The 21,982-nt window shown below is 43.1% G+C and overlaps 2 protein-coding genes across 9 annotated transcripts in view; one reads left to right on the top strand and one right to left on the bottom strand.

The window, feature by feature from the left end:
* Positions 1-165: 165 nt before the first annotated feature.
* AHSA2 (Putative activator of 90 kDa heat shock protein ATPase homolog 2) lies at positions 166-11,537 on the top strand. The gene is made up of 9 exons (XM_064446838.1): positions 166-635; positions 755-945; positions 5,360-5,445; positions 6,085-6,199; positions 6,779-6,867; positions 7,338-7,460; positions 8,701-8,802; positions 10,094-10,145; positions 10,390-11,537. Exons 1-9 carry the CDS (start codon positions 556-558, stop codon positions 10,569-10,571), a joined length of 1,020 nt encoding a protein of 339 aa, XP_064302908.1. The 5' UTR covers positions 166-555; the 3' UTR covers positions 10,572-11,537.
* Positions 11,538-15,533: 3,996 nt separating this feature from the next.
* The window catches only part of USP34 (ubiquitin specific peptidase 34), a 140,078-nt gene continuing 133,629 nt past the window's right edge, over positions 15,534-21,982 (bottom strand). For 6 of the 8 annotated variants that reach the window (XM_064446827.1, XM_064446831.1, XM_064446825.1 and 3 more), the window contains 7 exons: positions 21,641-21,793; positions 20,573-20,696; positions 18,981-19,060; positions 18,158-18,298; positions 17,897-18,043; positions 17,099-17,258; positions 15,534-16,813 (listed from right to left, as the gene is read on the bottom strand). In XM_064446827.1, the coding sequence (XP_064302897.1) occupies positions 16,203-16,813; positions 17,099-17,258; positions 17,897-18,043; positions 18,158-18,298; positions 18,981-19,060; positions 20,573-20,696; positions 21,641-21,793 (1,416 nt within the window). In that variant the 3' untranslated portion in view covers positions 15,534-16,202. The remainder of the gene's footprint in view (positions 16,814-17,098; positions 17,259-17,896; positions 18,044-18,157; positions 18,299-18,980; positions 19,061-20,572; positions 20,697-21,640; positions 21,794-21,982) is intronic. The other 2 variants (XM_064446832.1, XM_064446833.1) reach the window with 1 other exon arrangement.

The raw sequence follows: 21,982 nt of genomic DNA, 5'->3' as shown, positions 1-21,982 counted from the left end.
GAATATTCATCGGACGTGAATTTTCTGGTTTTTTTTTTTCCGCCCAAAACGCGCCCTCGTGGATTAGTTTTTGACAAGGAAGGGGTGCTATTTCTCCTGTTGTGGGGTGCCTTTCCTGCCCCCGGGCTGGGGCGGAGCCGCTGCGCGGCCTCCTCCCGGCCCGGCCTCCCTCAGCGGTCGGAGGTGGAAAAGCGGCCGCGGCGGCGGTCTTTACGCCCGCAGCAGCGACCCGCCGCCGGGGGAAGGAGCAGGCGAAGGGCCCGCAAGGCGTGGCAGGGGCTGCAGCCTTCTGGGCGCGGCCGGCTGCTCCCTCCCCTCACAGCGGGGGAGGGGGAGGAAGGGCGGCGCAGCCTCGCCTTCCTCCTCCTCCTCCTCCTGCGGTGGGGAGCGAGCAACGGGGGAGGGGGAAGTTTCTGGCACCTTCTGGCTGGGTCGGCGGCGGGCGGAAGCGGCCGCGCTGCCGGCGTAGGCTGCGGCGGGCGGCCGTGGTGGCGGCGGTGGCGGGGCCGGGGCCGGGCCTGGGCCTGGGGCAGCGGCATCGCCATCATCATCGCCATGGCCAAGTGGGGGCAGGGGGACCCGCGCTGGATCGTGGAGGAGCGCGCGGACGCCACCAACGTCAACAACTGGCACTGGTGAGGGGCGGCGCGCGGTGCTGCTTTCAGGCGGCGGGCGGGTGGGCGGGGGCTGCCTCTCTCTCCCTGCGAGGGGGGCTGCCCGCGCGCCGCTAAATGTCCCCGCTTCCCCGGCTCAGGACGGAGCGGGACGCGACCAGCTGGTCGAAAAGCAAACTGAAGGAGGTGCTGGTGGGGCTGGCGGTGGAGGGCGAGGCCGGGCGATGCGAGATCAGTGACCTGAAACACGTGGAAGGCGAAGCGTCCTGCAGCAGCCGCAAAGGAAAACTCATCTTCTTCTACGAATGGAACCTGCGCCTCAGCTGGAAAGGTACGGGGCGGCGGGGGGGAGGCGACCGCCAGAGGAGGCACAGCCAGCCTGCGGCGGCAGAGACGCCCTCCGGGCTTGCACAGCCTTTCCCGGGCGAACGGAGGGTCCCGGTGTGCTTCCGCCCGTGGCCCCAGCATTGATAGGGGTTGTCTTCGATTTTATTGTGGCCTTTGCAACGCTTGCTCCGCTGGTTTGCTCTGCGGGATCAGGTGTGATCGCTGTGGGAAGGAAACTGTCTTTCGGGTAGGAAAACCAGCAATATTTTAGTGAACTACAGCGAATCACAATTGTAGGGAGATTGCAGGAGACGTGTGGGCCTGAGCTGTAATAAATGCTTATTTTTAAATAATCGTGAAACCCTAGCTTGTGGCTTTTCCACTTCACCCAATTTTTTTTCGTACCACACGCGTTTCTTAGCGTTGTTTTAACAGCATACCAGCACAGTATTGTTCATTTCGCTTTGCAAGAAGTAAACATTTCTGCTGTGGTGAGATACCTATTGCTTACAGCAGCGCGCTGGAATTGTTTTTGGTTACCTAGTGCGCACAGACTACGGGGGTGTGCTTCATGTGTGTTGATAGCAGGAAACACGGAAGACTAAGAAGTGTAAAGGCAGAGAGGTTTCCAGAAATTCAGTGTGGTTTACAATGAGGCTAACGAATTACGTAGGGAAAAAACTGTCCAGTGGGAATGAGGAAACTAGAAATAATTCTGGATTATTTAAGGTAACGGGCTGAGCCCGCACGTTTTTGCTGGGCTGCATCTGCTCGAAGCCCCAGTTCCTGGAGGTTCTTCCTCCAGTGTGCTGGTCCCAAGGCAGGTCTGTTTGCAGACCGACCTGATAAGCTGTCTTTTGATAACATCAGGGAGTTCTTTCCATTTATTAGATGTCCAAAACTTGATGGCAAAGTGTAGACCCTGTCTTCCGTTGGAGTAGGAAGCAGGAAGAGCTGATAAAAAGCGGCTGCATGGGCAGTCCTCCGCGGATATTGTAAAGCTGAACGACAGGTTGTTCCTCCCCAAGATGCGGTATTTATTTCTCAGGCCTCAGTTGTTGCTGTAGGAGGGGGGAATACCAAGGGCCATACTTCGTTTTCCCCTCGCGGTTCCTGTGCCCCACAACAGGAGGGTAGCCTCTGGGTCAGTGTTTCGGGTAGCGCTGTTGGCTCTTTCAGTGGGCTGTCTGCCTTTGGCACTTCTTCTTTTCATGGTGCCCTCTCCTAGGCGGTTCTTCAGGGCTGTGTTTCTCCTGGTTCAGCTGAGTGGGACGTTAACATTTACTTCGATGCTGAGAGCAGTGCTTATATTTGAACAGATTTGGAATGGAGGTGTGCTCCCACAATAATAGAGGACTTGCTTAAAGAAGGACTGTTATTTTTGTTTGCATTGATCGCTAGCTATGTTTTAAATGTTACAAGCGTGTTACAACCTAAGAACATACTTACAGTTGTGATCTAAACGTTAACAGAGAGGAAGGTAAATGTCATACTCTGTCGTGCAGTTTATATCAGTACAGTTTAAATAATTGTAATCAGCTTTTTGGTGTTTTGGGTCTTTTTTTAGATAAGCACAAAACATCTAAGTTAAACACTTGTTAGTTTGCTTTTGTTGGGGTTTTTGTTTATTTCAGCATATAAAGCTTAGAAGCAGGCAGAGGCAGTATTTTGTTTGTATTTCTGCACAAATTCCTTCTAAATTCTTTTTCTCTGCTAGGTCTTCATGCTTCTCAGTGTTTAGACAGCGCTAATCTGCATTAGGTATTTTGCTCAGTTCAGTGTTGCACTGAGTGGATAATGTCTTTGGGAGCCTAGTTTTAAAGGAGTTTGCTACTACACAGTGAAATGCTAAAAGAGCAGGGGCTAATATTTTTTTTTTCTTAATTTGGTAGCCATCATGATGTGTGTTTTCTAAGAGCTCTGAATTAGAGTTCAGACTGAACTGCTAAAAACATTAATTGCTGTAATTAGTTCCTTACAAGTTGCCTAGGATAAGTAGGAGTTCAAGCTGTGATTAAAATGTGGATACATAAGGACAGGATTATACAAACCCTGAAAGTTGCAGCCAGTTTGGAGAGTCCAATGTTGGAAGAGCATTGCCCCTAGCAATTACATTATAGAGCAACGAGAAAGTGAGGAGCTAAGGGTACCTAATGGCACTAAAATTGAGCAAAAGGGCTGTTCTTTCATTTGTTTGAAGATGTAATGAGGATTTTAATGGATTATTTTGCCTTGTGATGGAAGCTTTATATAAACATGTATCTCCTTTTAAAACTTAGGTATTTCAGCAGTGGTTTTATACATAGGTCTTTCTGAGATCCATGCTTCCACTAATGATCTTTTGAAATAGTGGATTGGCATGAAACAAAAAAATTGTTTGTTCTGAGGTCTGTTATTGGAGTCCCCTGGGAATCAAGCAAATAATTCCATTGTTTTGCTTATATTACAGTGATATTAAAAATGCAAAGTTGTACCAGCATTCTGCCTGTGTGGTGTTGAACGACCAGCACTGTTTGTTGACTGATTGGGCTTGCTGTCCAGCACAGATACCATCTGCGTTTTCCCCTTGGACAAGCATTTTTTTTCAAAGGGGAAAAAAATGCCCGTCTACTGTTTTTATGAATTGAAATTTGTTATTCTAGCCTGTTTTATTTGAGAATCTTTGTTTAAAGAGTTGTGAAAACTGGTAATAAAATCAGCTGAAGTCAGTTTTGCATTTTGCTCCTAAAGACTTCTTCCTGCTTGCTTGCATTTCCTTTTTGGGGAGAGTAGCTGAAGATAAGATTTGCTTTAGCATCTGCAAAGACAATGTTGCGTGGTTTTGCCTGTACTAGTCCTGGAGCTGCGAGAAAGCAGTAAAGAGAAAATTGAGATGCTGCATGTGATTTTTGTTGGCCCCAGAAGTGTTTTAGCGGTATCATGAACTAGTTCACCTGGCTTTGTACTGGAGGTAACAGGTCCTCCTGGGAGACTTTGGGAAGCCTGAGAGAGGTCTTCCAGTTGAGCCTTTTGCTGTGTGGAAGTGGTTGTCTGCCTCTGGACTAACAGGCTTTGCCTGTTGTGCTGTGCTTCATTGCATCAGCTCCTGACTAGGATGGGATCTTTGCACTGTACTCCACTCAATGTCACTAACCATCATTTTTTCTTGCTAAGATACATTGGAGCGTTTGTTTGTGTGCTTAACTGTGATCCTGGCTGGTAGCATGTTAGGTTGTGTCTGTGCGTAGTGCCCCCCCATAGCATGGTGGGTGTTTCAGGGTAGTAATTAAAAATGATGAGAGTGATGTTAAGCAGTAGCTGGACCTAGCTGGCTCCATTGAAGGTGGGAGAGTCTAAAGAAATATTATGTCTACCTTCATGATATTTCCCCTTCTGCAATCACGTTTAACACTGGGCTCTTTGTATTTGAGAGTATTGCTGATAGACTGATAAAGCCTGTTGTGTGGCATGTGTTTTGACAGCTAAGCTGATAAAAGAGTATGAAGATAACTGGGTTTGGGGCAGAACTGCTGTTTTTGCTCTTGCTTGCTAAAGAGATTTTAACATCATCTGAGTAGCCAATACATTTAAATAACAATGCTTTTGCAAGGCAAGGGGAAAGAGTTTTCAGGGGAAAGAAAAAAAGGCATCAGACCTTAAATTCCATCTTTTGGCAGTAAGGTCTGAGGTGACGAAGTACAGTACAGGGTTCCTATCCCAGAACATGTTTATAGAGCTGTGTAGGTAAGTGATGGCAGGCCTTGGCCCAGAAAGGGAGTGTAATTTCTGTTCTTGCAGAGTCTTTCTGGCATGTGCAGTGATTACTGGCAGTTTGTGGTAAGGCTACTAAGAGTAGGAAAAATGGTTCTAAAAAATTTGCAAGTGAAGTTTTGTATTTTTAAAAAAAGTCAGCTGTATACCTGTCCATTATACATACATACATTATATGGTGATATGCCTGTATGTTGGGAGCTTTTCAGGTATTCAGGAAGGAATAGCTAGCATTCTGGGGAGCTTCCAAATAAAGGGCAGACAAAGTTAAGGGAAGAGGAGGTCGTTGTATCCCACTACCCCCTTTTAGACCCACCTTCCACGTTGGCAGACATAAGCAGTTGTGAGTGGAGAGCATTAGGTCAGCTGACAACTGAAGGTGGGAGCAGTGGCACAACGCAGTGCAAACTGTGCTTGGTGAGATGTACCTCTGTGCACGTATGTATCTTAACGCATCCATACAGGAAAATGCCGTTCTGAGAATAGCGTACTGTGAAAGTACTGTGACACGCTGGAGACCTTTGGTTGCTATTTAGTTCCTTTAAACTAGGTTCTAGGCAACTTTCTTCAAGTAACACTTCTGTACAACTTAATTTCCAAGATAAAACTCTTGCTATGGGGGAAATAGTTTTTAATAACGCATTTAAGAATTCATTATGTTAATACAGGTACAGTGAAAGAGTCTGGTGAGAAACATAAGGGATCTGTTGAAATTCCTAACCTGTCAGAAGAAAATGAGGTAGATGATACAGAGGTAGGTGTGAAATACTGATACGGCTATATAGGTTCAGAATTCTTAAATAAAAAGCACTTATCAACCTATAGGCATCGTATTTTGATTTATCCTGTGATTAAGTGGGATAATTACATATGGATAGTTTATTTCATATTTTCATTTTTTAAACTGGGAATAATGACTTGTCTCTGTTCTCAAACTTACCTACTAGGAATGTGCAGTTTTCTTTGCTAATTATTGTTTGTGACGATATACTAACTAAAAATTTGAGAAGAACTCTGCTTTTTGTAGTCTTAAAAAAACCCCACACCCACTCCCCCTGCCAGCCCTGAGAACATAAGGAATCTCCTCCTCGGCTGTACAGCAGTTGGTACTGTGGCTTCCACAGATTCCTCAGCCTCTGCTCTGTAGCAGGCAACTCTTGTTTATACTTGATGAACTTGGCTAAGCTACTGTGGAGATGAGATGCTACCTTTATTTAAGTCAAAACCCAAGAGGACTTATTTTTAGCAAAGGTAGGATAAACTGAGAAGATAATGAACTTGAAATTGCAGCTGTCCTCTGAATAAACAAAGCCAAAATACTTTCCTTTTTTGGCAGAACCCAAAAGGCTCATGTTTAGATGCCTCTTAGATCTTACAATTTTTCTGCTTCTAGATAAATGTTAGCAAAAAGAAAGGGGAAGGCGATGCTCTCAAGGACCTTATGAGAACTGAGGGAACTACAAAAGTCAGAGAGGCCCTGAGAGATTACCTGAAAGCACTTAAAACAGGTAAGTTAAAGCAGCATGTTGGGTATCTTCTTACACAGTTGTCTGTCTTGAATGGATTGGTAATACATTGACAAGTCCTTGGGTTTGTATTTTTTTTTAAATAGTCACCAGCTGAGATGAAATAAGTTAGCCCTACCAGTCACAATCTTTATTGCTATCAGACGTGGCAGCCTCCAGAAGTTTCTGTAGCGACCCAGGCTGTATTGTGTTAGACATACTGGCCACAGAGATCACTGCCAGACCTGCAGGCTGGCTAGCAGAGCAATGCCCTACCCTTGGCTTGTCATTCGCTGTACTGTTCAGAAATTCTGGGGAGACAGTGCGTTCTGTAGTGGGCAGATGACATTAATTTTGGGTCAGGTAACTGTGAAAAGCCTGTGATTTAAGGGAAATTGCTGTTAGGCTATGTTGCTAATAAAAACATTAGGGTAAGGTGGGGAAACTCTGGATTGGAGTTGTATGTCCCATTCCATGCTCCCATACGTCACAGTTTTGGCCAGCAGCCTTCATTATGTGTGTAGACATCAGGGTGGTTGCGCAGCTCAATTTCATACTAACAAGCGCTCTTCTTTATTACAGAGTTTACCTTGGGAATGATTCTGCCAACAAAAGCTACTGTTGGGCAGGAGCTGGCCACTGAGCAAAAATTAAGTGGGAGCACCATGCAAGTATGTTGGCTTTGAGTGTTGTACAATTTCAGTGTTACCATAAATGTAGTCCCTTCACGAAAGCGAAAGCCGTTGGGGAAGAATGGCCTCCTCAGCGCTGGGCTCAGGGCCTGTAACAGCAAAATGACCCCTCACAGCTCCTGGATACAGGTCTGCCAGGCAGGGAAGAGGACGTCAGTGTGTATGTACGCTTTAATGCTGTGCTCTGTAATGGCTGTAGCTTCAGCAAGGTGCAACTGGAATCCACTGGCATGGATTGCTTCCCCCAGACTTCAGGTGTCTTTGGAGCAAATCGCATGCTCAGAATTTTGTCACTTATTTAGCGAATACTGTCAAATAGATGTGGAAGTATATTGTGTAATGAATGTATAGTCACAATGTATGTTGAAGAACACATAGGTAACAACAACCCTGCCATTCCAGAACTTTTAAGTGTTCAATCATTCACATGAATCTTGTTTGCTTTACAGGAATCTGTTTCACCACAGTCTTTGGATACAGTTGGTGTAAAGATCCCAACAGTGAAGATACTTATGAGAGAAATATTCAACTCCCCAGCAGACAAACTCTATAGCATCTTCACAACTAAGGACGTAAGTGATACGTTCAGTAGGCAGTACAACTTAATGCAGACGCTGTTACATCTGAGTAGTTGTGTAGTAACAAGCATGTCATGTGTGTAGTGTCAAGTACAGGCAATACTCCTTATGTATGTTAACTGGAGCGATGTGCTTGTCCAGAAACAGAAGACTTCATGAGCTACCCTGTTATTGCAACTTCACTGAGTAGCTGTAATTCTGATTTTCAGTGTTTGCTCTTCAAGTTTTGCTGACCAGGTTCACCTCTTAAGCCACTGAGGAACTCCAGCGGTGAAAAGGCAAAAGGTGTTAGCAGTTGCTGAGGCTGTGTGCCAGCTTGGTCTCCTACCAAGGGACGAGGGCGAGGTAGCTGACTTCATTGACACGTTGTCAGGGTCCTGCAATAGTAGTCAGCACTGGAGGGTGGCAGCAGGAGCATTCCACTTCTACCTTTTTAATGACAGCTTATTAGGGTGGCTTAGACCTTTTTTTTTGTTGTTGTTTTGCTGGTTGTTACCTTACTAGGAAGAAAAGCCAACTAAACAACGTGAAGTTGCATGTTTATGTAGTCTGTGTGCAGCTCAATCATGCTCTCCTTTGCTAGTCAGAAAAAGCTTAGCCTTTTTTTTTTTATGTAAGTACTTGTCACTCAGGTGTCTGAAATGGTCATGGCACTGTTGGTAGCTAGGGCTTACAGGTTAACAAGATCACCTGTTGGATGTGATGGTACTGTTGCTTACAGGGTATGAAATACAACATTAACGTTGGATGTGAACAAAATTTGGGGTTTGTGTCCTTCAAAAGAGCCTGGGCTGGTACCAGAGTAAAATTAGAACCCCAGCACTACCAGTGGGAAGCAGTAATGGCTCTCGGCAGTTCTTTGGCACCTTCCTAGAGCTGCTGCTCTTGTCGCCCTCATTGCCAAATATGCCAGACAGACGTGCACGCACGTATGTGCTTTGCCCATGCCCCTTGCATGTGGCTAGAGTCTGTACTGGTCTTTGTATTTACCACCGCAGCCTTCTCAGCATTTACAGGCTCACTCTGTCGCCTCACTGGCCCCTGCTAATACCACAGATCATGGTGGAGTGTGGCATAAAACGAAATTGCTTAGACACTCTTACCTAGACTACAGTTTAGTTACCTGCTTCCATCTCCTTTTGTCAGCAAACCTCCCTTCTCTCATAATATGGCACATTGGGTGGCAGTATAGATGTGTAGTTCACTGACTTGTGCTGTATTCTTTCTTTTCTAGTTGGTACAGAAGTTTTCTAAATGTCCTGCCGTGATCGAAGCTGAGAAAGGAGGCAAACTTCAGATGTTTGATGGTTGCGTCAGTGGTGAATATGCAGAATTGGTAAAAATGCTTCTACTTTGCACTTCAAAAATAGGGATGTTGGGTGTCAGCTGCTTCTCTGAGCTAAAAAGCAGCACGTTTCTAACATTTCAGCATCTCTTATGCATATTCAGTTTCTCTACTACAAAGCCAAAATAATCGTTATTGTGGTTTGTGATTTTTTTTTTTTCTTCCCCATGAAAAGGGCAGGCACAGGCTACACCTGATGACCTGCATTGCGGGAAAAAACTCTGAGCACCCTCCTTTTTTATGAGGAGTGAGAAAGCAGGTTTAAGGTTTATTTCCCAAAGCCGTATCACTTCTTGTAACTGGAGAAACACTCTCTGTTCTATTCAGGGCAAGTGTTACACTCTCCCCAACTGAATGTTTTTGTAAACAGAGGGGAACATTTGATAATCAGCTTCATTTTTGAAACCTCTGAGAAACCATTTTCACAGTTGCTCAGCTTAGACTTGGCCCACCAACGTCCATCCAGCTGAGGGGCAGTAAGGATCACTGACAACTGGACAACTTCTAAAAAAGCAGAGCCTTGGAAAATTGGGTTCTCAGTTCAAGCTAATGAAATGTTTGTTCATGCCAGAAAGGGCTCTGGCTGGAAGTGTACATGCTGCAGAAGTGTTGCACCTGGGACTGGCTCCAGTGGTAACATTCCCACCCTGGAAGTTGAGGGAAGTCAGTGCAAGTAGATGAGGAACTATTTAGATGAAACAGTCAAAATAAATATAAACTTAACAGCTTAGTGAAAGCAAGAAGCCTGCTTTAGACCAAACTTCAGCTGACTTAATGCATGTGCTGAAGCAGTACCTCCCCTTCTCACAGGAGCTGGTGCCAGGCTGAAAATCGGTTTTGTGCAATACTGCCCAACTTGTACATCAATGCAGGCTGGATTGCTTAAACAGAGCATCACAGGCATGCTCTGTGACAAGCTTAGAAATTGCAGAGGTGAAAACATGACTCTTTCTTACTTGTGCCCATTTCAAGGTCTGCAAGAAAACCAGTGTTTTATGTTCTAGTAACTAATCAGCCTGACCTCCTTCCACAGAGAACACAAAACAGAGGAATGTAGTAAGCAGAGAGCTGGATGAAGAGAGTTTATTTAAAAAAACCCAAAACCAACAAAACCCAATCTTTTTGTTTACATGCATATGTCTGCTATCATGTAAGATAATGCTCATCTCCATGTTTTGGTTTTTTTTTTTTTTTTGGGGGGGGGGGGAATTAGCATCGAGTAGCCGTGATAATGTGCATTATCTCAGACACTAACAGGCAGAACCTTCTGATCTTCTTACAGGTCCCAAGCCAAAAAATCATCCTGAAGTGGAGGTGTAGAAACTGGCCTGACGGTGAGTCTTTCTGAGGACCTCAGAGAGGCTGCGCTTTGCAGGGAGAAGGAACAAACGTGACACCCCTGCTAACTGGAGCTCGCTTAGGCTGTGCTCCTTGGAGTACAGCCTGATGTCTGTAGCAGTTGTCATCTGTGAAAACAGGCTTCGCTCAGACATGGGAAAAGCAGATAAAAAATTAGCAACAGCAAATGTAATCCTTTAAAAAAAAGCTTTATTGAAATATAGTATTTTCTTCCTTCAGAACATTATGCAACGGTGGCCTTGAATTTCAAGGATATGGCTGCTCAGACAGAACTGCAGTTAGAGTGCAAAGGAGTTCCCATCTCTCATGAAGCCAGTACAAGGCAATGTTGGAAGAAGCAGCACTTTGAAGAAATACGTATTCTCCTGCAGCGATCCCCATCCCCAGCCAACATGGAATGATAACAGCACTGTAGTTTTGTTTGGGCATTACTTTTTATACTTGGTTAACATTGGTTTTTTTTAAAAAAATTATTTATTTGTGGGAAGAATAAAGACCCACTTCTATGACACTGTGTATAATTTAAGCATTATTTATGGATTTTTAGTGAATGAGGTGACAAGTTAAGTCAGACTATGTATATGAGCAGCTTGGGGACTTGCTTGGGGGAAACTGAGCTCCATTCTGCTTGCCTGCAGCTTCAGAGAGTAATTTTTCAGCTGCAGTGAAGTACCACCATCATAGGTACGTTAAGTTGCATGGATCGATAGGAAGAACCACTTGCAGTTCTTCAATATGCAGTGTATCAAGTGGCAAAAATAAATCCCTCTAGGAGATGGGGTGCCTATCAGAGCTGAACTGAAAGGGATTATAAAACTGCTGATAGGTGAGATCTTTCAAGAAGTGTGTGTGGGATATAGTTCACAGCCTCTTCAAATACTTCTTAAGATTGTGTGAACCACAGACTGACTTTGTTTTTAACGCTATAGACGGTTTTAGGGAAAGGTAATTCACAATGTCACGTAACTTGGGTTGGTTACCTAACCACTGTTAGGTCTGCATACACTGTACTCCCTTAATGACCGCAGCATAAAATTTATTTTGGAAGAAACAAACAGTACTAATGCTTTCCTTCTGCAATTCTGTAAATCTTCCACTTAAATGACTCGCAGCCCTCTGCAATGCTGTAGCTCAAATTAAAAAGAGCAACTGCTAGAGAAACTGGACAGGAGCGCAGTAGGGATAGTGACAGTAAAGAATTGTTACTCTTCATTAAAGCACATTGAGGTTAGCAAGGGTAGCTTAATTCTCAAATGCTTTATAAGAAGTGTATCAAGTGTGCAATTTGAAACAAATTGACCCAAAAAAAGGCAAGCTGTCTTTGGAAAATATTGTTGGCTCAATAAAGTGTGTTATTTTTACATGCAGTTTATTTTCTCCACTGATACTGCCAAACTAAATGAGTTTGTATGGAAGTTAAGCCCTATGTATTTTCTTTTTACAGGACACCAACATATTACAACCTTACCACACATAAGCTTCTATCATGCAGAAGATAAAGATGTGCTGCTCTTTGCTACAGGCAAGGTTTTCCCTGCAGCGCTGGCAGTTGGTTATCCCCTTTGAACTTAGGTGAGGTTTGTTGCCGTACCAAGAGCAGACACCTCACAGCGACAGGATAGACGTACAGACTGGTTAGTGAGTGCTGCACTGCTTGTGTTTTATGTAGCCAGCCAGAGGGCGGAAAATGCCCCCATAAGAATGCTCAATATTTAGTTACCTTTTTTGACAAATATTCAAAGATAAAGAGCTTAACATTTTGAATAAAAAAACTATTTTGAGTATTGGTTGACAAAGGGGCAGCCTTTAAATAGAAATAGCAAATCCAGGTTTAAGACTGAGATGGGGCTAAGCAGTTCTGTGTGTAGACAATCTAAGAGATTCTGTGACAAGTAGGTACCTGAGAGTAGGCTATTACATCTAAGGACAAGTTTCTTCAAAGATGTACAGCCCATGTACGTCTCAGAGAAGTATGCCTCACCAGTTATCCCTCCCGGCTGAAAAACCCGTTCCATCTTAGGGTCACAAGTGCCCATGATTCCTGTGCTTTGCTGCTCTGAATTTTCTTGCCTCCCTCCACTAGCAGGAGCAATCAACTGGACCAACTGCCAATCATCAGTCTTAAAAAAGAAAAAAAGTGACTTACTTGTGCTTCCTGTGTTGCACCGCTCACTTCCAGGTGTGGGACAGCCAGAGCCCCCAGAAAACACTGTGGCTGCTGCTGGGAGGTCCAAGATGGTGTGAGGAGAAACAGCTCCAGCCAGCCCTCATTTCCTCTTCAAGGAAAGGGCAGTGAACTGAAGCTGACAGTCTTTCTGTAGTGTGCTTCTTGTTCCCTCGTGCCCACACAGCTTTAAGTTTGATCATACGTACAAGCTTTCCTAAGTTAAAACATGAAGTACCTGCCTTTTCACCCTGCTTGTAGGCCAGTCTAGTGTAAGAAACGGGCAGTTGGCCCCTGATGGACTGCTCTTACAGTCAAAAAAAGGGCATCTGTTATTTGGCTTCACCAGCACTCAGGCACTCTTCCCATCTTCACTGTAGGTTCTGGCACTTAGCTGATGTTAGTACTGTATTGCTGACCTGAAAGTTGAGAAAAATCAAAGAGATGTTCATTTTACCTAGCAGAATTTCTGCACCATCAGCCAGCCGTAGCATAAAGGGGCAACCAGCATCTCAGAGAGGCAAAACAATGTGTTACTGGGTGCTAAAATTTCTTCTATTCCTCATAGACTCTCCAAGAGTTTAATAAAACGCAAGAACGTTAAACTACTTGTTATCCTTCGGCTGGATGGATGAGAGTTAGGAATTACAGATCACTTAGTAACAATATAATGATAATGATACAGTACCATTATCATAGATAAATCACACAGTATGAAACATAATGAAATGGTAGTATCACAAATGTAGGTTTTGTTTTATAAATAAGTTTCTGTGAAGAGTTCCCTACCCTAAAATTTTCCCAATATAACGAGAGAAAACAGCAGGAGTGGAGACAGATGTAGAGAGTTTGTGGGAAATATGCTCAAATTTATTGGAATGAATGTATTTTATGGGGACTAATGAGCACAGAAGGCATTCCTGGGAGAGTGAGAGAAATCAGAGAAAAAAAGAAGAGACAAAGCAGAAACCAGAAAAGACAGTTCTGCTTTGTGCTGTAGTGCTTTCATAATGTAGTAAGATTTTGTAAAACACCCTGGTCCTGGAGCAAGCCAAAAGGAAAAACTAAACATGCCAGACATGATTTGTAAGATGATGGCCAAAAATCCGTACAGAGGCCAGTCATAACAGTTCAAGTCCTGGGGCTGGAGGCTAGCTGTTGGGGACTGTGCACGGTGAGGGTGGTGGAGGGAGAAAGTATTTTAAAAGCTTAATTTTGAAAGGGTTAAATGGGAGGTAAAAATTCCCAGTAAAAATCGCAGGAATACTCAATGTAAGAGGGAAATCAGAAAGTAATGTAAGGGGAGAGCCCTATGAATAACGATACTTCTGGTGATGTTGACAAAACTTTTGAGCAAAAATATAGAAAAGCCAGTACTAAATTCGGTCAGTTTACAACTACAGTTATACAAACTACAATCATTTAATTAAAGCTAATAAATGTGGGTTTTTTAGTATCTTGTCAAATTAGATCTAGCTTTTCAAAGAGGTTGCAAAGGGAACTGCTAGCCTAACATAGCCTACGCGTACAATGCGTGTCTTAATGTGTAAAGATACTTTGCTCAGAGAGCCACCAAACCTCAACGTAATCCATTGCTGAAACGTAACATGAAATTGTAACTTCTCTGTTACTGGAAAGTGGTTATCAAATAAATGGACTTCTGGTGGGATTCCAAATGGCCAGTTATATATTTGTGAGAAAATAATTGACAATAAAACACCAAATTGCCACTAATAGCACTTGCAAATCCCATCTACAACGCTGTAGGGGAAAACATCCTAAAAATAAAGGACGTAGTCAATGGTCAGGGACCAGCTGAACACAGAAGGGCTGATGTCCATCTGGGGAGACAGAAGGGTGTACTACAATTTTTGTTATTACGGTAATTACAAAATCATTATTAAATACTGTTTGTACTGGGTATGCACTTTGAAAAGGGGCTTCAAAATAATGAGGGGGAAAAAAAGATTAAAAGAGAGAGAATCCCGCTCTTCAGTAACGGGATTGTGGTGTGATCTCGCTCTCTATGAGCAGCTAAAGCCAACAACGTGCTGTAGCTGAAAGGTGAAGTCAGACATCATCCCAAAAAGCAGATGCACATTTTTAATAAGAGTAATTAACTGAGATTACTCACCCAAGTGTTACAATGGCTGCTTCGTCCCTTGAAGATTTTTTAGGCAAGTATCTTCCTAAAGACACCTTAACCCAATCATTAGAAGGCTGGGTAGGAGACTTGATGGATGAATTCTGATACCCATTATGTAGATGTTCTGAGTAGAAGCTGTTGATGATTTCCCTGGAGTTATGATTTATGGAGGAGTTGATCACAAAGGGTAATGGAATTATTCCTAAAGAGAGTGAAAATGTCATTTACTTCACATCTGAAAAATAAGGAGACCAACTTAAGCACTCACTGGCATCAATGTAGCGTCTGTAAATGCAGGACTAAAAGTGCTAATAAACGGGAAATAAAGTCTAAAGACAGAAATTACTAATTACAGAAGGGTAAAAGAAAAAAGCATGGATTCAAAGGGAGTAAGAGGAGTCACAAAAGCGTCACATAGTAAAACTGTGGGGAAGCAGATGATGCTAAACTACATTAAATGGTAGATGGAATGAAGGAATTTGGAGGAGGAAGGACCAAAATGTGTTATGAAGACAATAGAAAAACAAATGAGCTAAGCAACTGGAAAATGAAGCTGAAAATGGAGTTTAATCAGATATTAAAGCCAGTATCATTGACAGTCCAAAAGGTCACACATAGGAAATGGATATTGCTCAGAAGTAACAGGAGGAAACGTGACTGGGAAAGGCGATAAAGTCATTCCAGCATTTTGAGGGGCGGAGAAGTTGTCAAGAAAGTGAGAGGGAGCGGCCCCACAGGCAGCAGGAGAGAGGGGAAAGGAAGGAAGTCTGCAGTGGTACAGGAGAAATGGACAGCTACCGCAGGTTAAACTGGGGACAGAAGTTCCAATGGCTTCGGACGGCGCTTCATGTTCTAATGGAGCGGAGAAACAAGTAACCAACCACCCCTCCCTCTCCACCATGTGAGGGAACCTTCATGCAACATCAAGCGGAAAAGGACCAGCATTTACATCGGTTACATACACGAGATCATAATTTTTCTCTGCACCTGTTTCATTTTTGCAGTTGTCTTTGATGAGAAATCCAAAGACTGAAGCAACATATTATAAACAAATGAAAAGTCATCACAATCAGTTTAATGAAGTGCACAGAATAGCAACTGATCATGTCAATAAAAATAAAACAATTAATTTTACATCAAGTGTGCTTTATTTCCTCCACAGGTATTCTGTTAAATAAAGCACCATATATATACTGCCAGGCCACAGCTAAAGAGGATTCTTTACAGAATCAAATTTCTTGTGGTTGTTTAGTATACAAGTAAACTTAATTTTGATAATAAGAACCACAGCGATCTGAGGCAATCTGCCTCTATTATAAGGTACAAAACTGGCACAGAGGACACCATATTATACACAGTAAAAATGCCATAAGTTTAAATTACATCATACAGGGCCAGGGGGCCCTGTTTTCCCAGACAGCCATATTAAATGAAAGCCACTACAGTGAACTCTTAATTACATAAAACATACCCATTATCTGATTGCCCTTTAAGAAAGTGTACGGTAGAGGCAAAAAAAAAAAACCCCAAATAAAAAAAAAAATCTGGAGTTCTGCCTGACCAAGAGAATTAAGCATATAAATCTATCTTGCCATTCAAGCAGAGAGCACTGGACAAACTGAAGCACAAAACAGAAATAAGCAAAAACTTATACAAACAGCATTTTGGGAGGGAAGAAAAAAAAAAAAAAAAGACTTAAAAGCAGACATGCTCCATCTAATGTCAAGAAGCAGCTTGGTTTCCTTTTCCAGATATCCTTGTGACCACATGAATCGTAGACTCAATGGTCCTACACAGGATGTCTAAAATGTCATGCTGCTGCATGTGACTAAAAAGTCCTCTGGAATGGCCACAACCGATTGATAAACTAGTTTCAGGGTCCTGGGATGGTAAGGCTTGACCATCACAGCTCCTCAAATCTGCGAGGTCAGATAAAACTGCTGAGATGGATGTGGAAGGAAACTCTGAGTCCTCCTCAGCTCCAAGGGAATCCTTGGAAGTCTGCAGGTCTTTGAATTCCTTGCATTCTTCAAATTTACCATTCCCTGACTGCTCTTCTGTGTGCTGTGACCGTGTCGCTAACATTATGTCTTCTGAAAATGAAGATGGAACTTCCATTCTGTACTCTTTGACAGAACTGCTCTCGGGGGAAGGAGGATCTTGCTCAGTGCCTGGATCAATGATCGAAGAGTCCCGTGTCTCGTTATCTGAAGTGCTTGTTGGGGTCAACGCCTCCCGGGGTTCAGTTTTTGTATCGCTGATACAGCTGTCTACAGTGTGCTCCTCGTCACTGCTGACCCGTCTTCTCTTCACAGGAGTAGCTCCCTCATCATCTGTAAGAAAAAGGAAAACACATTGTTTTTGTGCTGCACCTCCAAGTAATGGGCCTTGCCTTTCACATTTTGATCCTTTTCTATACTAAACACAGTACTTCAATAAATACTTATTTCGTTACAGAAAATTTAAGTAATTGCCTAGAATTTTAGCTCCACAATAGAATACTATTTCTGCTGGGGACTGGAGCCAAGAAATGTCCCACCTTCAGCAGTAAGACGATAATGCATCAAAGTTTAGCAATTCTAAGGTTTTACAGAGCAACACTCCTCTATAAGGCAAACCTTTAGTTTTTCTTTCTTTGGCTTCTTGCTCTTGTAATGAGTTCCTCTGTTGTTGACAAGCTCTACATTTGTTTAAAAGCTCTTGTAAAGTTGGAATCAGGGCTGAGTTGAGCTGTTTGGGAGTGTGCACTGAAAGCAGCAAGGCAAGTGCTCGGAGGTCCTAAAAACAGAAGGAAGCAAACTTAACTAGCCTTAATTCACACTCTTATTTGATTAACCCTACACACAGGGATCTGTGCAATAAGCAGAAGCTACAACATGTTCTGAACATCCAACAGGTCAAATTCTAAATATACTTATGCTACTGACGTTTCCCACTCGCTACTAAGACACTGACCTTCACACAGATCTGTCCTAAGCAGGTGACATGACTCTGCTGCTCTAAGACAAAATCTTTTGCTGGATTAGAACATTTCTGTGATTAAAAATACTGCACTTTACTTGTCGTCCACAACATGCTGTCCTCTTCCCAGTCTTATGGTCCCCACCATCAGCTTGGGAGACCCAAGTATGTACGCGGTGCACACCGAGAGAACACGTGCGTGGGGAATGGAGAACTCCGGAGAGCTCAGACTGCTGCTCCGTAGATTTGCAACTGTCTTGTTGGGAGAGCTTAACCTCTCCAGCCAGACAGTGAAGGCAGCCTCCCGCACTCTCACCAGGAGTCCAGCTCATGCACAAATTAGAGCTAACAATGCCTGCCTCTGCCTGCCCAGCACATGGCACCAAAGAGTTTCCACAGAAAACAAGCTGCTTCATAAACAATGCTGCTATTTGAATGGCTTAGAAAAGACTCACCCCATTTAAAGTAGAGCTTGCTTTGGAAATTTCAACTCTCTGGTTGCTGAACTCAGATTCTAGGCTTTGATATTGATTTATTAGATTTGCAATTAGAGTATTGATTAAGTTGGCACAGTTTGCTTCAGAAAACACCTGCCCTTGGACCTGTGAAAGAACATTTTTTAAAAAACACAAACAAAGGGAAAACAGTATCCCAAACCGAAATGACATTTGACTGCATTTTCTTAAAATAGAAATTGTCACTAAAAGACCACGTACCTTTAGAAGAAAATGGGTCAGAAAGGTGTATACAATGTTGTTGTTAAGAAAGGTCCTTTCGTCCATCAGAATACATTTTATATATTCTGCAAAAACTGGATCTTCACAGAGGAGCTTTATGCAGTTCTTTGACATCACGGACTGGTGAAGAGAGAGAGAACACTGCAAAGTCATCTCTGAGGCACGGCGCTGCAATGGTGCTGCCTGCGACAGTTGTCTCAGCTGGAGACATCTAGCCAGGCCCACCCGTGTTACTGATAAAAATATTTCACGTCTACCAGGCATTGGTAAACTGTTATTTCACATTCTCCCTTTCGAAGTTTATTCCAGGGCAATGTCAGTTTATCACAATCAGTATGTATTTGAAGGGCTGGTGTCTCCTGATCTGTGAGCCAACCCCAGGGTTGCCCTTGCAGCAGGCACTCAATGATACTCTGACTTAGAGGCCTCCCAGTTTTAATTCATCATACCAGTGTTTACTCTGCGTGAAAAGCTGGAAATTCAGAGACGCAGGCTGAAGCAGTGTTTGCGCACCGTGCACACTGCCATCCTGCCTGAATTACACATAGTGTGAAGTTGCTGCCTAAGTTTTTGCAAGACCTAGGGCATACTGGGAGCAAATACAATTTGCCAGGTTTTTATACACAGTCTATCAGGTTTTATCAGATGACAGGCAACATAAGCAGTAGTATTTTCTGTTCAAAATACTAGCATTTTGAATGATTAAACAATATCCACTAGTTACGGGTTTATCTCCATTTCACATTCATTGTATTTGGCCTGTATTTCCATTCCGTTAGTTCTCACACTCACTGGCTCCTACCTGAGTCTGACAAAGCTCAGTCCAAAGTTTGGGGAATAGCGCAAGGTGAAGCGGCAAACCTTCATACGCAACTAGGACACCTGAAATTTTAGGAGAAAGTTATTGTGTAAGAACTTTGTTGAAGATACTCACTTCCTGATAAAAGTAGTACCAAGGTGCCGTATCATTTTATAAGACCCCATTTGAAGTATTTTTTTAGAACCAGGAAGACTTAGCATCTGTGAGGCTTTTACAGTGCATTTAATAAATACATGTATCCCTTCAGTATTTCTGTGAAGTGTAAGCCTAAAGAGCTGGCTTTAGATCTGGGTTTGTAATTGGGTTGTTTTATTGCTGTCTTGTATTTTCAAGTGGTCAGCTACAGCACTTAAAGCTTTTAACTATCTTTTTTTTAAAAAACAGTGTGGAATTTTTAAAGGGTGATCTTCATCATTAACCCAAGCACCATCGTTACCCATAACATGAGAGTTCAGGAGATGGTGACTGACAGCAAACGATACGCACTCCCAGTAAACTTTATAACTAATACAACCTATAGTAAATATTAATAATGCTGGAGTTACAATCAGAGGAGTGTGACAACCAATGAGCAAAGGGGTGATTCAGAGGATCAGAATCATTGCTCTTCAGACAAGACTAATTTTGTATAGTTTTATTTGTCTAGATGTGGTATTTAAGCATAGCTAGCTAGCCAGCTTCTACAGGCAGAGAAAGCAAGAAAACAAGTGGGGATTTCTGGAAGGTGGTTCATTCCACTTAAGGTATTCAAGAATCAGATGATAAATTTCTCTTGGAAGGAATCTACCTCTCTCCACTGACTAGCGCACCGGCTAACTTGGCTTCTCCTACGGTCCATGGTGGAAGACAAAAACCAAACCACGGTGTGCCTTTGGAGCAGCACCCGGACTTACTGGGGTAATTCCAGGTGGGATGCTCTCCTGCAGAGAGCCAGCTGAATGCCTGGAGTGATTGGACAGATAAAGCCACAAACGCCACCTTCACACCCCGCAAAATAATAGGTTTACTTTGTGACAGGAAGAACCCCAAATACTGGTGGTATCTACTGGCAGAGCTGAAACAAGTATTGGGTATAAACTATGTGACTGAATGGTTATAAACTTATTTAAACGTTCCGATGGTTCCCAAAACTATGGAGTAGAATAAACCTGGGCTGGTAATGACAGATGCAGTGCCACGTCTGGCTGTTGAGATGGCCACGTGTGCTCCCAGGCATATTGTCAGTTAATGCCATTGGTGCCAAGGATGCAGGATCTGACCCAAAGCCACTTAAACTGCCAAACAACAGCTTCAGTGAGCCCTGTATTAAACTCTGGATGTGCAAGGAGACGGAATTCGCACTGGGTGCCTCAGCTCCTTTCTGGACAGGCTTGAAGCGTGACAATCACTAGGTAAGATTGCTCTATGTTGTACATGTCACACACTTTTGTAGATAATGTCCAGAATGATTAATACAGCAAGTTTCACAGGCTCTGCTTTTTCTTAGAAATTTTTAATATAAAACTTCATGGAGAAGCACTCACACTTATCACAGAGGAAAAAAAATCGTTAGGCTGTTTAACCTTCATACTTACTCATTTTAACTAAAGTTTCAGTAAACTTTTCGCAGTTGATTGCAACTCGACATAGTAGATGGATGAACTGATGATAAGAAAAGAAGTAGTCTAGCAGCATACGATCGTAAACATCATCTTTGCCCTGAAGATTTAAGAGACCTTCATTTAAACTACAGAAGCAACTGGACGGCAACCAGATTTCCTAAGCATCTACCTTAATGCTACTGCACTTCTTGCCCTGAACTGTTTCATTGAATACTACAGGAAAACATAGTGGGAATGTCCAGGTCTAGCCCAGGGCAGCCGTGTCTCCTCACCCAGCCCTTGGCAGGCACAGCGGCAAGGTGGCAGGAGGGACGGCAATGGCAACTCCCCCGCCGGTAAAAACTTTCACTGTAGGATTCTGAATCAGCAGGCTGAGAAGATGCAAAGCTGTGCGGATACCACATCTTGAAGGTGACAAGGAAGGAATGTAGGAATTTTAAATCATATACAGATACCTAAAGATATACAAACTACTGCTTTTTCAATCAGAATTTGTCAGCTGCTACCCGCAGGAGTCAGAATTTTTGCAAGACTGAGCTTCACAAGCTTTCAAAGCAGTATTTTCAAGAATGTCTTGAACTAAATGACAAATACAGCTAAGGGTTTTATGTGCCAGTATCTTACTATGTTTTGGATGTATGCGCTTAAAATGGCGTCAGCTTCTGTATACCAGATAGCCAAAAGGAAATCTCAAAAACTCGAGCAAACAAATGCAACTGTATACAAAACAATCGAATGAAAAATAGGCATGCAAAACCACAGGGAAACGTAACTGTGGATGTGGTTTTAGAGGCTTAAAAATCTTCTGGCTCCTAATTTATACAAACTCATTCTAAAGTGTCAAATTCCATACCTGAAGTGCAAATAGTTATATTATTTAGTGCCACATCCATTACTTCTGGATACGTGACAGAAAAAAACACTACAGATAATTTCTGGCTCTGTACCTTTTTTAAAAACCTTTGGTAATACAGTAGATCTGATGGTGCACAGATAGACAAAGCATCATTTTGAAAGCTTTAAAAAAGAAGGGTTACTTACCCTACAGTAACCGTGCTTCTTCGAAATGTGTTGCCCACACAGATTCCCATCTACGTGCACATAGGCCGCATGTGCAGGAGATTGGATTCTTTCTGAATAGCAGTGTCCACTGGGGCTGTGCCTGCACCCAGTGTGTCCTTGCGACCACTGTACCTGAGGGCATAAGGGGTATGGCGGCTTCAACCACCACTCAATTCCTTCACCGATAAGAATCCCCTATGACAGGACTCGGAGTTAGCACAGAAGGAGGACCACAGAATCTGTGTGGACAAAGCATCTTGAAGAACCACAGTTACTGGACAGTAAGTAACCAGTTTTCCTTCTTCAAATGATTGTCCATAC

The sequence above is a fragment of the Phalacrocorax carbo genome, chromosome 3, assembly GCF_963921805.1.
Source record: "Phalacrocorax carbo chromosome 3, bPhaCar2.1, whole genome shotgun sequence".
In the NCBI taxonomy this organism is placed as follows: domain Eukaryota; kingdom Metazoa; phylum Chordata; class Aves; order Suliformes; family Phalacrocoracidae; genus Phalacrocorax; species Phalacrocorax carbo.
This window is presented reverse-complemented; position numbering and strand designations above follow the sequence as displayed.